The sequence below is a fragment of the Gavialis gangeticus genome, unplaced genomic scaffold (genome assembly GCF_001723915.1).
Source record: "Gavialis gangeticus isolate Ggan-Ray unplaced genomic scaffold, GavGan_comp1, whole genome shotgun sequence".
Taxonomy (NCBI): Eukaryota; Metazoa; Chordata; order Crocodylia; family Gavialidae; genus Gavialis; species Gavialis gangeticus.
This window is the reverse complement of record NW_017729001.1, coordinates 4,347,909-4,364,528: the sequence shown is the minus strand read 5'-3', so window position 1 is coordinate 4,364,528 and position 16,620 is coordinate 4,347,909. Positions and strand designations below refer to the sequence as shown.

Sequence of the window (16,620 nt, the reverse complement as noted above, 5' to 3'; positions counted from 1 at the left end):
AGCTGCAGCCTGACCAGTGCCGCATAGAGGGGGAGGATCACCTCCCTGGACCTGCTTGAGATGCATCTGTGGATGCATGACAAGGTGCGGTTGGCCTTCCTGACCGCGTCCCCACACTGTCGGCCCATGTTCATTTTGACATCACGGGCTTACCCTAGGGCCCATTTTCTCCACCTCTTGGGATGTACAAATCAGACCAGACGGCGGCAGCGATCTCACATCATTAGTTTTTACTGTCTCAGTTTAGAAAGCTCATTGGTCAGTTCCACATCTGCATTCCTAGGGCTGAGGCTGGACACTGAGGGAAGCAGCAGTCTAGGCAAAGGAATGATATATACACAAACACTCCAGAAAGTCTATATAAATACAGATGTTATTAACACACATACAGTATGTCAAGGATCAGCTAACGCTAGGAGCCCCAGCTTACTGGATATCCTGCCAGAATACAACAAAAATGTGCAATATAGTTCCCTAACTCTCCTCCAAGCCCCCAAAGGCAATACAGATGACTTAGAAACATCAAACTCCTATTCCCTTCTACTGCTCCACTCTGCACACGTCTCTCAGCAGAGAGCTGCTCTGCCCAACTGCTCAGCGCTTGGAGATATGCCTCCCCGCCCCCTCACCATCCCTAAAGTGTAGCCACTGGGCTCTGGGCCCATGACCAAGTTGCTTAGGGTTTCTCAAGGCTGAAAGACTGGTTGTGCTTGGACTCAGGGGGAGCTCAAGTTCAACCTCTGAAGGTCAAAGCAGCCTTGATCCAAGACCAAGGAAGGTCTAAGATGTTTCACTTTTTTCCCCTCTTCCACCTCTCCCCAGGAATCCAGGGCTCGAGGCTGTGTCCCTGAAACACAGCACTTGTAAGATCTAAATTAAAATAAGATGAAACAAGAGCCTCCTACTACTCTGCCTTGTCAGAGCTCGGGCTCTGGCCTCTATGAACAGAAGCTCCACCTGGAAGTACCTTCAAAATAAAAATCTCGGGGACATCTCACCGCCAACAGTAGCAGCAATGCCAGTGTCACAACAGGAACACACCCAAGGCAGCAGGTTTGGGACAGGAAGATCTGAAAGCAGCAATGGGGAATGCTACAGGCTGGTCCCGTCATCTTGAATGGGTACCACTAATCCCTCACCCGAGGCCCTCACGCCCATGCATCCTCATCCAGCCCTCCCGGCTCTGTCTGGCCCTGAGGTGGCTCGATGAAGGAGGAGAAAACATTGTGAAAGACTCTCCAGGGCTTGTGCTCCACTGGGCGCTTGGAAGGGCTTCCCTTGGGTGAGGTGCTTCCTGCTGGGGACTTGTCTGCTATCTTGTAGCTGAGGGGTGTGGGGATCTTGGAGGGCTTCTTATCTGGCTGAGTGTCAACACGTGGCTTGGCCTTGGGCCTCAGCTTCAGTTTATAGATGGAAGGCACTCGGTCTGGTTTCTTCAGGTACTTCTTTTGCCTCAGTACCACTTCCTGAGTCTCAGATGCATCCAGTGTCCCGTCTAGGGATATCTCCCCAGGAGGGCCCTCCTCGGTTTCTGTCAGCTCATCCTCCATGTCATCAGCCATGAGCAGCCCCAAGTCTGTGTCAGAGCTGACCACCTCCAAGATATTCAGGGGAGCATCTGCACCCAGTTTGGAGACTTCCGTCCCTTCCTGCCCTTCCAGGACATCATTCAAAGCTGTGTAGTAGTTACTTTCATCAGAGGAACTTGAGAGCACAAGCTTTCTCCGGCACAGTGTTGGCTCCAGGCCCACCTGGGAGTCCCAAGAAGAGCCGTTCTGGAGCTCAGCAGGGGCCATGCTGCAGTCAGGGGCCCAAGGGCGCTGGGACACAGGGTTCCTCCTGGGTTCGTCTTTGGGCCGCTCGCTGAAGTCTACTGGGAAGCCATGCTTGCAGAAGAAGCTGAGGGAGGAAGAAGAGGAGCTGGAGGAGCAGTAAGCTGAGTCAACAGCTGCTTGGTCTGGCGTGGTCTGCTGGAGGCGGGTAGTGTCACAGGGACGGCCCAGGGGCTCAGCCTCCTCCCCATCCAGCTCCATTAGCTGGGAGTTGGCCAGGAACTCCTCCTCCAGGTGCTGGTAGAGCTGCTGTTCCTGGCTGGGGTCCAGGCACAGGGGGAAGCGGAAACTCTTCGCCAGCTCCTCCAGGTCCTGGTAGAAGTTCTCGGACAGCTGCCTCGGCGGCAGGGGCTCCCTGGCCGGCCGCTCCTGCGCTGGGACCCTGGCTTCAACCTCTGGCCCCTGCCTCTGCCTTGGCTGCTGCTTCCTGAGTCTGGGAGTTTGCTGTGGCACCCGGGGCACGTGCTCTGCCATCTTGCTGGTGGGAAGCGAAGCCCTCCGGGGGATTGGAGTAGGGCTCTGCGACAAGACCCGAGGAACTTGCCTGTGAGCTGGGCTCATGGTCCTGGGCGTGACTCTGCCTGAGTCTCTGATGTTCTCCTTCAGCTCCTCAGCCCGTGTCCAGGAGTGCTGCCCGTCCTTGCCGCGGCTGATGAGCAGCACGGGCTCCCCACCGCCCCTGCCCTGGCTGTGTGCTCGGGGGGCTGGCTTGCTGGGCCGGCTCAGCCTGTTGGAGAGGCGAGAGCGGCCCCGCTCCTCTGGCTCTGCTTTCGTGGGCCCGGGAGCTGGCTTCATCCCTGAGAAGGTGCCGCGGTCCCGCGACTGGCTGCGGCTTGACGGATGCCTCTTGGGGGTCTGGGGCCTGGCCCCTCCCTCAGTCACGCGCCTCCCAGCTTCCCTCCTGTGCAGACTGAGAGGGCCACTGCTGCTGTCTTCACCGCGCTGCCGACCCAGGATGCCGCTCTGTGCAGACGATGCTGAGGAGTCGCTGTCTCCAGAGTAGCGCCGGATTCTGGGGGGCAGCTGGTCCCGGGGCCTGGAAGAGAGGGGAGCACAAGAAGGACAGGATGTCAGCACCACATGTAGGCAGGGGGAGACAGATGGTGACCATGCTCCTCACTGACCACCACAGGCTTCTCCCCGGATCCACGGGCTGCTCAAGTGGGTGGTCACAGCACCCCCAACCCAACCACATAGATCGTAGGCATTAGCCAGAGCCACATGGTTGGGATCCAGGCTCATCTCCCCAAAACTGGAGACACTGGGATCCCCTGTTCTGCTCCAGGCCCCGGCTCTGAGCTAACAGCTCAAAGAAGCCCCATCACCCAAGGCTCGCTTTCATTGCCCTCCTGAAGGCAATGCAGCCCTGGGCAGGCAGAGCAGGGCCAGGGCCATGCACTGAGCAGGCTTCAGCCCAGGTTGTATGTTTGCTTCCCAGCTGCAGAGAGGTGTGGAAGAAAGTCCAGGCACTCCTCCTGGTGGCGACCAGTTTCTGAACCCAGACCAGAGAAGTGGTCCTCTATGGGCACTTGACCAAACAGCAAAGGGTCTCAACTGCTTCGACCAGTTCATCTCCTGCTTCAGGTATGCCCTGCGAAAGACCAGGAACCTGCTCACAATCAGGCACTTGGACCCCACAGTTTACAGCTGTATTAAAATGTGGCTGAGTGAAATGTACTGGGTACTGCAGGAAGACAGAAGAAGACAGGAAAGAAATGGTGGACCTCATATGGTGGAGAGGGGGCTAGCACAGACTTTTCAGAGGCAAACCCTCTGAAGTGAACAACGAGGAGGACAATGGTGAGGACAGCGATGATGACAAATATGACGATGATGAGTGAAAGTACTGGACTGGTGATAGGTGTGCAGGTGCACGGTACAAACTGTGTAATGGGACTCAGATAGTTTAACTGTCCAAGTGCGTTTTGGTCTGTCAGGTGAACCACAGTGATCACTTGATGGGTTGTTAGAGGTGCGATTATTTAAATATATAGAAATAAATATGTTTGCAAAAAAAAAAGGTTTCCTTCCCAGCAGCAAGTGGCAGCACCTGCAGCTGTTCCCCACGCGGCCCAGCAGAGGGCAGGCTCCTGCTAGGAAAGCCCCCCCCCCCCCATTTGCAGGAACTCTTTTTTCTTTGGCTGTTGCCTCCCACCCTCCCCTCTGCAATTAGTCACATCTCCCATTCACAAGCTGGAGGCCAAGGCCCTGCCTTTCCGCTCCACATCATCAGGCTCTGCTCTGCACTCTGGTCTCAGGAAAGAAAAGCCCAAATTGCTGTGTGGAATAACATCCCTGGGGGGACCGAGATCCAATCTCTGTAGCGGATCCCCCCCATCCATTACTAGCACGCAGCCCCTGCAGCATTCGGCGCACCAAGGTGCTTGCCTTTCCCCTTGCTCTGTGATCTGGGTCACGGGCATTTCCTAGCCCTGTTTACCAGGGGGCACTGGCACAGGAGTCATTTGCCCTACATGTGGCCTAGTGAAGCCTCCCAGGGATAACTGTTCTTCTGGCGTGGATTAGTACCTGCCAAGGTGTTGGGGCTTAATGCCCGTTTTATGGAAATGGCAAGCTTCTCCCCGCCTTGTTCCTGCAGTCATATGGCTGAGGGCAGGAGAAACTCGGGGGTGTCCAAACCCCAAGCCTTCAGGCTTGGACCTGCACGTATAATGCCTTCCAAAACACTCTGGAAATATCTGAAGCCCCTGGTGGGGGTGGAGGATGTTTGCCGGTCGTAGGGCCGCTTATGGTTCTGGGCTGGCTCATGGATTTGGACTTGATTTGGCTTGGAACATGAAAAATTTATTTAAAAAAAAAAAAAAGAAAAAAAAGCTTCTTGGGGGGAACCTTACTCACTGCAACGTCCGGGTTTCTGATTCCTCGAGCGCAGCACCGAGTCCCTGGCATTGCCTATTCCTCCCTCATGTCCTGACCCAGGCAGCGAGCAGCACACATGACCTCTGTCTGCACCACCTGTGGGGGCCACAGGCTCAGGGAGTTCAGAGGCTTTTACGGCTAACAAATGCCTCTCACTCAGCAATCTCCAGAGCCTTATGTATATCACAGGAGCATCCAACCCAAATTTGGGGCCCTCACTGGCCAGGAAATGGACATTAGCTTAGCAAGACGGGCCCTGTCTCAAGCAACTTACAGGTTAAACAGGCAAGGCAGAGAGGGGACATGGAGGCAGAGTAAGGTAGTGGGTCTTGCCTAAGGTGGCAGCCAGGATCTGCAATGTGGGCAGGGCAGCAGCAGAGGCAGATGCCATCCTTGGATCCTCTGTAATTGGGTGCCCAGGGCTAGTGCCCCAATCACTCACTGCTTATTACACTACTGAACAGCTGAGCCGGGGACAAGCCCAGGTCTTCTGAGTCCTAACTTAGCTTCCTGTCCGTGAAACAACAGTGCTAGACCTGCTAAGAGTAATGGCTGCCACCTGTATGCTCCAAACTCCCCCTGGCCATTAAGTACTCCCATCTACTGACCCACTTCCATCAAACAGGGCTTGCTTTTCCAATCCAAAGAAAAGCACCTCAATAGGCCTAGTTGTTCACATCAGATGTCTTCAAGCTCCACAACCCTGCACTGCTGACTGGCACATAAAGTATTTTTATCCCACATTCATAGAACTATTTCCAAAATAGCTCAGCCAGTGCTCCTCAGGCTTGCCAAAAATGTTTGCATTTGAGCTGGAGAAAAAGTCAGTCCAGCAGGAATTAGGAGCAGGAGAAAGTTCCTAGAATAGTGAAAAGGAAGAGGTGGCAAGACAGGGAGTGGCAGTAGGGTCACATCTTGCAGCGTGCACCTAGGTCAAGGGTGGCCAATTTGTGGCATGGGTGTCCCAAGTGGCACAGGCAGCCTCTGTGTGTGACATGTGGCAGATCAAGGGGGGTGGGACAGGCAGCACAGTGGCAAATAGAGCAGAAAACAGAAAGCAGAGCAGCAGACTGAGCCAGGGAAGGGAATCAGAGTGGCACTCGGAGAGGGTGAAGGACTAATTTGTGATATGCCTGACAAAAAAGTTGTTCTCCCCGTGATCTAAGTGATACTGAAAAGAAGATCCCTGAGCTACAGCCTGGATCATGCCCACCTCCCTCTAAGTTACATAAAGCCACTTGGTGTAACTATATTAATGCATAAATATTGCACATGAAGCACAAAAACTAAGGAGTGAACAGGAAGCAGCAGGCTGATCCCATATAGCACTGGATAAAGGAGAACTAATAACACCTCCCCCAGGAAAATGGGCTTGTGGCCTGGCTGGGCTCAGGCAGGGACCTGGCTTGGTTTTGTGATGCCATAAGCTCCTCAATGGGTTCCTGTTGTGAGTGTTGTTACGAGCGTATCTTGCCCTTGGGGCTGAACCCAGTAGTCAGGGGCCAGAGAATGCTACTGCCAACCTTAAGCATTAAACCTCATGAGACAGGACCAAGGACCAGGACAAGTGTCTTAGAAGTCATGAGATGCTGAGAGGAAATACAGTAGGTTTGTCTCTTTGCATGCTAGTGTTGAGTCTTTCGAGGTCACACTTTCCAGCTTGTGTCTGCTGGCTTGTTAGCTTCAAATGAAAGGCCAAGACTTTCACCTACTCAGGACTCTGGGGGCTGGGGCTCTCTGGAGAAACACCGAACGCAGGGAGGGCAATACCTGAACAGCAACACCCAGAGGGCTGGATCTTCCTACACTCCCAGTCTCCCTGTTCCCTAGAGGCATGCTGGTGCTCAGGGTCCTAGTTTCCTCCTGTCCTGGGAACCCAACATCCTTCAGCCTTCAGCCCTTTGATGGAGAGGGCAGACAGACACTCCCAGACCCCTCTGCAGTGCAGGCCAAAGGGGGAGGGTTTGAATGACCTCCTTGTGTACAGAGGGACACGGTGACCTGCCACGGCCTGTTCCAGACAGGGCAGAAGGGGGAGATCAGGAAGGGGAAAAGAAAGCAGGACTCAAGGAGCAGGACTGAGGCAGATCCTGCTCCTTGAGGACACACATGCCTGGGGGGGCTCCACACCCCAGGGGCCCGAATCCACATCGTAGCATCACAGCCCTATTCAGCACAGCCCAGGAGCCAAGGCATTTTGCTGCTCTTCAGAGCAGGACACCGATCCCAGCCCTGCTCCACTCCCCCGCCAGTCCCAACAGCCGGGCTGCCTCCTCCCTTTCCCAGCACTCGGTGGAGGACCGGGGAAGGGCGAGCAGGAGACAGAGGACTGGAAGCAGGGGCTGGAGAGTGCCCCCAGTCCTGCCCAAGTCGCCCCCTTACAGGGGGAGGCTCTGTTCCTCCCTAAGCATCTGGGCTTGGGCCCAGGAGAAGTTGTTAGAGTTTGGGAAGTGGTTGCCATGGCATCCCAGAGCCCGCCTCCCCCATCCTGCCTCTGTTCCCAGGGAGTGAGTCACTGGCCGGCCTCTGCTCACTATGGAAGTGTCTCTTCCTCTGGACGTGACTCAGGCAGCTGGGGGGATGGGTTTGCATCTTCTTCCAGCACCAAGCCCCCCACTATCCCAGCCATGGACCCCCACCAAACATCTCCCCTCACTGTCCCCAGGACACTGTGGTGGCCACATCACCCCGCCTGCACTCCACAAAGCCCCCTGCCCCGGGGTGGCCAGCAAAAGGCTTCCAGACAGAGGGGCCACACCTTCCTCTCCCAGGTAGGGCTGGGCCCGTCCCAAGGGGCTCCCAGCCCTGGGTGCTAAGTGGCAAGGCAGAGCCTACTGCACTTGGATGGTGCAGGGGTTATCACTGCAGACAGATGGGGAGCAAGTCCAGCCCCAGTTTGGGGGCCCTGGCACCACACCCAGAGGAGCACAGACCCCACTGCGGCAGAAAAGCGGGGTGCCCCTGGCTCTACTGCACTGGGGTTGAGGTGATCATCATGCTCACTACCTAGGAGGTCACTAAGCCATGGCTGTCCCTTGGTGACAACCTGGGGCAAGGGGGACCACAGGACACTTCCCCACCAGCCCTCTCCCAGGTCAGGTCCCTTTGTCAGAATGTGCCAGCCCCCCTAGACCTGCTGGGCCAAGGCAGCACAGGCTGTGCCCACTTGGCATCACTTGTCAGATGCTACCTGAGAGTAGTTGAAGCTTGTGGCTCAGATACGTTGCAGTTGGGCGGTGCTGTGGGGACCCTCGAGGGGCTGCATGAACTCTGAATGGAGGCAGGGATGTTTCCTGGCCGTGGCGGGAGTCCCTCCTGCCTGGCATTCAACGCCGCACTGGAGTTCTGCCTCGGGGCGTCCAATCGCGGGGGCAGGCCACACCGGTCTGTCTTGGCATGTGCTGAGTCCCCGCCTGCTGGGGGCCGCTTATCCCCTAAGCGCAGGGGCTCTACAGGCCGGTAGGGGTTCAGCATCCCTTCAGAGCGGCGCTGGGAGCTGGGGCTGGCAGCCCGTGGGCTGGGGGAAAAGTTGCCGGGAGACGCCACCTTCTGCGGGGAGAAGCCCAGAGCTCGTGTCTGTGTCAGCCGATGAGCTGGAGAAAGAGCAAAACAGTGGGGTCAGAGCCAGGCAGGGTTCAGCCCCCAGGGCACAGCTCGCTATGTGCCCACCTAGGATCAACGGCCCCCTCCTCCTCTTCTCCCATTCCCTTTCCCTTGGGGCTGCCAGCTGCCTTCCTCCTCTCACAAGGAGGGTTGTTTAGGCACAGGCAGGAGAGGCCTGGAAGCCACAATCACAGGTAACAGGGACAGGGTTCCCCTAGGAAGGGACCTCTCAGGGCTGATGGCATCAAGGACCCTCAATAAGCCACAATGAGGCACCGCTGCAGTTCTGCACAGCCCTCAGGCTGGCATGAGCCAAATCTGCTAGCTGCTAAAGCAAGGGACAGTAGCCAGCCCAGGGCATCCAGCCCTGTTCCAACAAGTCTCCTCATACAAGACCCCCCTTACAAAGGGACTCAGGTGAGTGGCCTGCCCAGAGGTTTCTGGGTGAGCCCCCACTCCACACACTTACACAGGGAGGCACATCTGCAGGGGTCATGCTTGTCCAGGTAGTGCTCCAGGGTGTCCCACCCACCGCCGACACGCACCATCACATGGCTCCTCAGCACCTGTTAGGGCACCAGAGAGACAAACACCCGTCAGCATCCCTGGGGTGAGTGAAGGGAGGGTCACCCACCTGGTTACACCCACTGAGGTAACCAGACTCTCCTTTTGCAGGTGAGCAGTGGAATCAGCCTCCCCCACCAGGGCCTCCCCTCTACCCCACTTCCAGTAATACCATGCAACATTTGGGCTTATAGGGTTCATATTCCAAAGGAATAATTGCACCTGCTGCTAAAATGAAGCCACTTCTGGGGCATAAAATTCCAGTGCACATTGGCTGGGTACAACACTGGGGGTGGAAGTGCGGGACAATACTGTGCCCAACCAAAAGTGCACAAGGGAATTTAGGGAGGTAGAATGCAACAGCTCAGGCTAAACTCTGGACAGGGCCCTGAAGGACATGACCCCTCTGCTTGGTGGCACTGCAGTGACTATTTCCAGAGGTCTTTACGTGCATCTCACTACTGAAGCCTACTGATATCTATCTCTCTCACAATTGTAAGCCATTCCCCATTTTACAAATAGGGAAACTGAGGCACAAAGTGAAGCTAAGTATATTGCCAAAGGTAACACACAGCAAGGAAATAGCACAGTCAGGATTAGGACTCATGGTGGCACAGCTCATGGGTACCTCTCACACAGCACAGTACTTCCAGCAACATCAGAACAGGGTATTGGGCCAATCCTGACTCATAGGGTCTCCTACTGAACCTGCAGCACTGCATCTAGCAGCACCTGGCTTTCAAGTCAAAGTGTCCCATTCAAACTTGGCCCAGGCCCAACTCTGCTTAGCTTGTGAGGCATGCTGTGAGTGCAGGCAGAGCCTGTTAGGGCTGCACAACTGTCAGTCGAGCCACTATCAAAGCTCCCATGGTTAACTATGAAGCCTTACGGAAAGGAACCCTGCCCATGTCATTAGGCACTGTTTTTCCCCCGTCTGTGTTGCAAGGAGGGACAATTGTTCAGCATAAGCATTCACATCCTGCAGCTCCTGCCCCACTTGAGGTCCCCATCCTGTTTGAAGCCTCAGTGCTGGCTGCTGGGATGAGAAGCTGCTGATCTGAGAAGGTTTTGCTTTAAAAAGTGATGTGCAGAAGCAGGTTCCAGGGCCTTGGCTCACAGGTCACCGCTGGGCCCCTATTGTCTCCAGCCCACTGCACTACATATCAGCCCTACTAGGGATGAGAAAAGCAAGGCTGGAAGAGGAGCTGGGTGTGGTTTTCCTAAAGTGATAGGTGGCTTGGGATCCCTGCCCTGGTTCCAAGCCCTATCCTGAACACTCATCCCCAGGCCACACTTAACAGACTTCTCCTCACTGATCTGCTGCGACTTGAGTTCTGGGTCCTCAGCTGACCCTGCAGCAACAGAACCCCAAGGATAGCTTTATGGTGGAGACACAGCACTGGGAATCAGGAGGTCTGTCTTGATTCCCAGCTCTGCCACAGACCTCCTTTGCAACCTTGGTTAAATCACTCCACCTCTCTGTGTCTCAGTTTCTCCACCCATAAAGCAGAGATGACAACACTTCCCTTGGACATAGCAAGGTTGTACAGATAAAACTAGTGAATTTACATGACAGATTTGATGATGGGCAGTGCACATGGGCCCAGGTGTCAAAGAGACAGCATTCTCACCTCCCACCCTGACAGTCTACTCAAGGGGAAACTGGAGATGTAGATATACAGCCCTGAGTATAAGGGCTTCTGCAGAACAATTCTGCCATAGCTAAAGTCCTTAATGACTGATCTTCCGTTCACCGTTTTCCTCTAAGGGAGCAAAGGGGCTGTTTTTCTGCACACTCTAAGGAACAAAGGGAGTTCAGAGCCTCCGGTGAGTCAACGCTATGTAAGTATGTTGACTTCTGCACACAGGATGTGATACAAGGCTCTCCAGGAAGCATCACCAGCTTTGCAAACTGACAGGACCCAGGGATCATTGGAAGATGAGATCTCCCCACCTCCCTGTATTCCAGTAGACCTTTGTATCTGCTCTAAGCTGTGACTCTGCTTATCCCCTCTTGGGGGACTTTCTTAAGACTGAACAGAGTCTTGTGTGAAGCTCAGTATCTGGCTGCTAGGAAATCATTCCCAAACCCCTGGCCTGAAGTTGCCCTGATATTTCAGACCCTTCCAGTCAACACTCCATTCATGGGTGGGGGGAAGGTGGACTTAGGCAGACAACAAAGAGACTGTGGGTAATTGGTCGCAGAGAATGAGAAATTCTACCTGAAATTGGACCGCGTGAGCTTGTCAGTACAGGACAAGACAGCTGGGTTCAGCCCATATAATGCAAGGTGTGAAGATAACATATTGATTAGTTAAATCCTACACACAATCAGAATAAGCATCAAAGAACAGAAGGGACAGGGAAGGGAGGGAGTGGGATGAGATGGGGAGATGAGAGACAGTGTGGTTTATTGGTTAAGGCACTTGATTGTGAGTTGCCAACTTGAATGCTATATCCGCCTCTGCCACTGATATGCCATTTGACTCCTGCCAGGTCCCTTAATCTCTCTTTGCCATTGTTTTCCTATCTGTAACAGGAGGATAACAATACTCATTTTCTGTTGTAAAGTGCTTTGAGAGTTATGACTATAAGAGTTTAGCTATCTAGGCCTCTTGTCTACACTAGGATTTTAGCTACTAGCGCACAGTGTGTCTCCCCAAGCCAGTTCACCAGCAGTGCAAGTCCTATGGTAGACAAAATGCAAGACTCTGATAAGTGATAGGGGCTGGGAGATCAAATGACCATGTGAAACAGCAGCTTGAAAAGGGATACTTCGGAATCAAAATGGAAAGAGGAAAAGAGGTTTTGTTCTAACACTGATAGAGAGATGTTCAGGATGGTTAAAATGTTTTGTTGAAAACTAGCATAAACACAACCCTGTTGTCTGTGCAGCCAAGGCTGAATGTGTAGCACATGACAGTGAAACTGACCAACAAGCATGAAACTGACCAGCCTACTTCTCCTCTGGGTCCAAACTAAGGAAAACGCAAAAAAAGGGAAAAGTGTTTAAAATGTAGACAATTCCCAGAGTTTTAGTCAACTTAGGCCACGCTGTGCTCAGATCTGTATATGCCTGCAGGAAAGAAACCTCTTAGAGCTCATGCTTTTTCAATAGAAGAGACAAAGAGTAGGAGAAAAGGATTATCCACCCATTTTACAGATGGGAAACTGGGTCATAGGGAGATTCAGTGATCTGCACAGTCCCATAGGCAGAGCCAGGAATTTAAATCAGATCTCTTAATCCTCAGCATAGTGTCATACTCACAAGATTAGAGAAAGTCTCTGCATTTCCCCAGTGGGTTCAAACTCTCAAAAGCAGGGAGGTGTCACATGGAGGAACTGGCTTCTAAATATAGGTAGCAGCAGATTCAACACTAGAATTCACCTCTGAACCACAACTGCATGCATTAGGTGAAAGTAGAGCCCACAGTGTGAGGAAGATGAAAGGAACTGGCCTCATAAGAGAAGCAGCCATGTTTTCTTTCTGCACATTGGTTACGTACTTGTAGAGAATGGGATCCTGATGTGTTAGCTTCACAAGGCTTGGGTGTGTCTAGCCCTGATCCAGCCAGCTGTGACAGTCACTGCCTGAGCTACACAATAGAAACCAGCACAGCACCAACCATCAGCCCACCCTGCAGAGGTCTCAACTATTCCAAGCTGCTGAAATGAAGCTGCCTGTTCCCTGTATGCTAACATTTCTTCTCCCAGTGTCACCTCAGTTCAGCTCACAGCCACTCTTGACATCTCTGCAGACAACAACGTAACACAGGGGCAACATTAGGGGAGACTAAGTGAAGACAGACTTTGTCACCATGCAAAACCAGTGGCATCTTTCCAGCTACTGCAGATCAAGTGATGGCTCACGGTGGGGGATTTTGCCTTGCAAAGAACATTGCCATGAATTATAAAGGGCCGAGAGATCCCATGACACAGATGAAATTTCAAGCGTCATCTGGATTCTTCCTCAGCCCCACAAGGAGCAAAGCAGAACGATAATGGTGAGAGCTTTATGGCTGCAATGTGTTCTGCAAATATTTGCAAACCCTCAACCTCGGCACAGGAAGGGGCCAGGTGTTACAATCCCCACTGTTGGCACTGCTTGTCACAATGCCAAGGAGCAAGTGGGTTAGCACTCAGGAGCTCCTGACTCCCACTCCTGTGCTCCAGCCACCAGAAAATACTGCCTTTCCATTGAATGAAAGTTTCCCATGCTGGTTAGGGCTCCCCCAGAAGGAAGGCTGGGGAAGAGAGAAGGGAGAGGGGCAATCTATCATTGCTGGCAACCTGACAGTCTTCCCAGCACAGAACAGGGGAGGGAGAGGGGGAGTGGGATGGGAGGAGGTAGGAAATGTGGCTGTGGAGGATCTTACTCGAACAAAGATCAGCGCGTTGGAGTCTCCCACTTTATATTTACCCTCTGAGACTTTGATCATGGGGAACTGAGAGGGGCAAGTGCAGCGACCTAGGATCTCTCGCACCTAAGAGAAGGAAAAAAGGTAAAGAAGTTAAGGCTCAGCATCTCACACAGAAGAGACTCCCTAGAGCCCAGCACGCAGCTGAACCCGGAGGTGCACAAACCCCCACCCACACCCAGCACAAACCTCTCCTATGTCTGCATGCATAGGAGGACATGGAATGGTCCCTTGCGGGGCCACAACCTGAGCCCAGCTGCACGTGACTGAGTGCCGCCCCAAGGTGGGGAGTGACCTGGGCTGTATCTATGTGATCCGAGTGGACTCTCAAGATGGTGCCTGGGAGGAAAGGAAGCTGGCCAGAACTCTCTGCCTGCCTGGACTGAATTCTGGGAGGGAGGCCCCTTGGCTGGGTAGCCTTCTTCTTTTAGATAAAAGGGTGTAGAAGCACAGAGAAGGACAGAATACAATGAACATCACAGGTGGCCCCTGGTTGCTGTGTGAGAGGACTACAGGCTACTGCTGCTGCTACAGCACAGCACAGCAACAGATAGAGCAGGAAGCAAAAGACAGAGCAGGAGATCAGGCAGGGAACACAGAACAGGGAGCAGAAAGCACAGCAGTAGATTGGATAGGGGGAGGGGGATCAGAGCAGTGCTCGGGCAGGATGCGGAACTAATTTGTGCCATGCCTGCCAAACAGGTTGGCCCCTGACTTCCGCTAGAGGCAGGATCGTCCCCACCCAAACCGTCCCAGCCAGGTCCTTGTCTGACCCATTCCTAAAACTATATGACAGTGCTGTCATGCAGCTACAAGACATGCATCCAAAGCGCCCTCACCTGCCACAGGTGAAGCTGGGGGATGAGGGCTGACAGTGTGCCACGCTGCAAAGGTTCTTAAAATGCGCTCAAGAGATCAGGACTCTGCATCTCAGCTGTGACTGGTGCCTTTCCAATGCGCCACATTCTCATTTGAGCCCTGTTTAGGCTGAAGGCCAGGAGTCCTCTTCTCCCAACACCTCCCCACAGGAGCTGCATGGAAGGGGCTGGGGAAGTCCAGGCTGGCTTGCGGTGGGCAGGAATCACCTTCAGGAAGAAAACTGAGTGGTCTCTGCCTTGGCAGCCTGGGATGAGTCAAAAGCAAATACCTCCCTCTCACCTAGACATGGACCCTCCTAGCACTGGGCTGCTGCTGTTTGTGCCAACCCCTCCAGCCAGGCAGGGCCAGCATAACCATAACCAGTCCTACCAGTCCTGCCTCAGCTACCTCCATATGAGCAATCAGCTTGTGCCTTCAGGTCCAGTCCTGCAGCCGGGCTCCCTCAAATCCTGAGACTGGCTTGAAAATCATCAGGTTTTTTTTTTACATGATACAAAGAACATTGCCTCAGCTACTTGGAATTTAGCAAGTCTGCTCCGGGAGGCAATCGAGACTAACGGCTTTGGATAGTGCCCCAGGCATCACTTCCACCTTAACTTCACACACACACACAGACAGAGCTCATGGCATCTGCAAGATCACACACACACACTCAGCTCATGGCATCCACAAAATCCAAGTTTACAGCACCGGGCAGCAAAACCTAGCACACAAACATTAGCTGAAGCTGATAAAGACATCCAAATCCTGCTGCCTCAGCTCTTGTGCTCCTGAACAAACCGTTACAAGAAATATTCACTTCACAATAGGTGGAAGGGAGCCAGTTGAGCCGGGGAGGGCTGGGTAAGGAAAATGGACATGTTGTATAAAGTCCAGCGTCTCTATTATGGAGTCTGCCCTTGATGCATTAGCTCTAACGACCCACGGACACTGTGTTTGTGCCAAGAAGCAAGTTACGGGAAAGCACAAGCAAGGACAAAGTTACCAGGGAGGATTTCATTTGTGTGCAACTGTCTATCTGTATTCAGTAACACTTCTTCCTGCCCCCACCCCTGGGATTTGCTCGGTATGGGCTCTTCAGTACTGGGCTAGAAGGGCCTTCCTGGGTCATCGAAGCAATCCCCTGCTGTGGCAGGCAATCACTTCACGTAAACCCTCTCATTAAGGCACCAGCAGTCTCGGGGAACCAGTCTCCCAACCAATCCACTGGCTCTGTTATTATAGCCACCAAGCTGTCGTGGCTCCAAGAACGGCAGTCGCTCAAAGGTGATCTGCAAAAGATTGAAGAGCACTGCTGACAACCTTTCTGGCTTCCTTATGCTAGTGCAGCTAATATTTTAACTCAGGGATATTAGGAAAGCGTGTCTAGTTTCCCCTGCATTTCCTCTTTGGGATTTCAGGACTTGTTTATTAGAATCTCTTCTGCCTTATCCAGAGGAACAACAGGCGCTGAATGTCTAACAATGGCCTCAAACCCAGTTCCTAACACACCTTCAACGCAGCATCGTCAGCCCCTGCACTACAAGCCTGACAATAGTTAGCACAACTCTCAAAGCCTCAGCTCATGAAAACCAGGGACTCTGGGAGCAGCTTTGCTTCTATTTAAAAGAAGCAAACTTGCTCCACAACTTGGAGCATGAAATGTTTGAAGAAAGGGCCTGAGGATTTCAGAAAGAACAACAAAAAGTAACAGCTTTTTAGAGATTTTTAAGTCAGCCTCATGATTTGTTAAGGGCCTGGCTCAGTTTTCATATACCTGGTATATTGACAGGACTGAAAATGAATGTAGCTAGGCAAGTGGGCCCCTCCGTGCACGGATGGTTTCCATTCAGATACATATAAACAAGTCCCCAAATCAACCTGAGCTGAAGTGAAATGACCTGCTTGTTCCCAAAAAACTCTCACGTTCCCTTTGCAGGGCTCTGATCTAGACCAGCTCAAAGATTTTTTCCCCAGATGTTTACTACATATTGGAGTTATATAGGTCTTAAAGAAACATAGACAGCTATAGAGAGTTTTAAATGCCTCTTCCCCTCTTTTCACTTGACACCCTTATCAGCCAGCATAAAATTTCCCTGGTTCTTCAAATGCCCATACAGTATTACAGTGTGGCCTGGATCTCAATGTCCAGAGATTTAAAAAACATCAAGCAGAAAAAAAGTCAGTCATTTTTAAGGATTTTTCCAGGCCTTTTTTCACCTATCATAAAGCAGCAATAAGAAGGGTAGAAATCCAATATTTTCCCCATTATAGGGCATCTTCTTGTCAGTACAGAGGTGGAAAAGGATCTTGGAGTCATTACTGATGCCAAGATGAACATGGGTCGGCAGTGTGGGGAGGCAGTCAGGAAGGCCAACCGCACCTTGTCATGCATCCACAGATGCATCTCAAGCAGGTCCAGAGAGGTGATCCTCCCCCTGTATGCGGCACTGGTCAGGCCGCAG

At 52.8% G+C, this 16,620-nt stretch overlaps 1 protein-coding gene across 1 annotated transcript in view; it reads right to left on the bottom strand.

Annotated features, from left to right (window-relative positions):
- Nucleotides 1-209: 209 nt before the first annotated feature.
- The window catches only part of LOC109290290 (GAS2-like protein 1), a 42,440-nt gene continuing 26,029 nt past the window's right edge, over nucleotides 210-16,620 (bottom strand). Inside the window, exons 2-5 of the mRNA XM_019506711.1 lie at nucleotides 13,256-13,363; nucleotides 8,785-8,881; nucleotides 7,903-8,305; nucleotides 210-2,868 (exon numbers count right to left, since the gene is read on the bottom strand). Coding sequence (XP_019362256.1) covers nucleotides 1,149-2,868; nucleotides 7,903-8,305; nucleotides 8,785-8,881; nucleotides 13,256-13,363 — 2,328 coding nt within the window. The 3' untranslated portion in view covers nucleotides 210-1,148. The remainder of the gene's footprint in view (nucleotides 2,869-7,902; nucleotides 8,306-8,784; nucleotides 8,882-13,255; nucleotides 13,364-16,620) is intronic.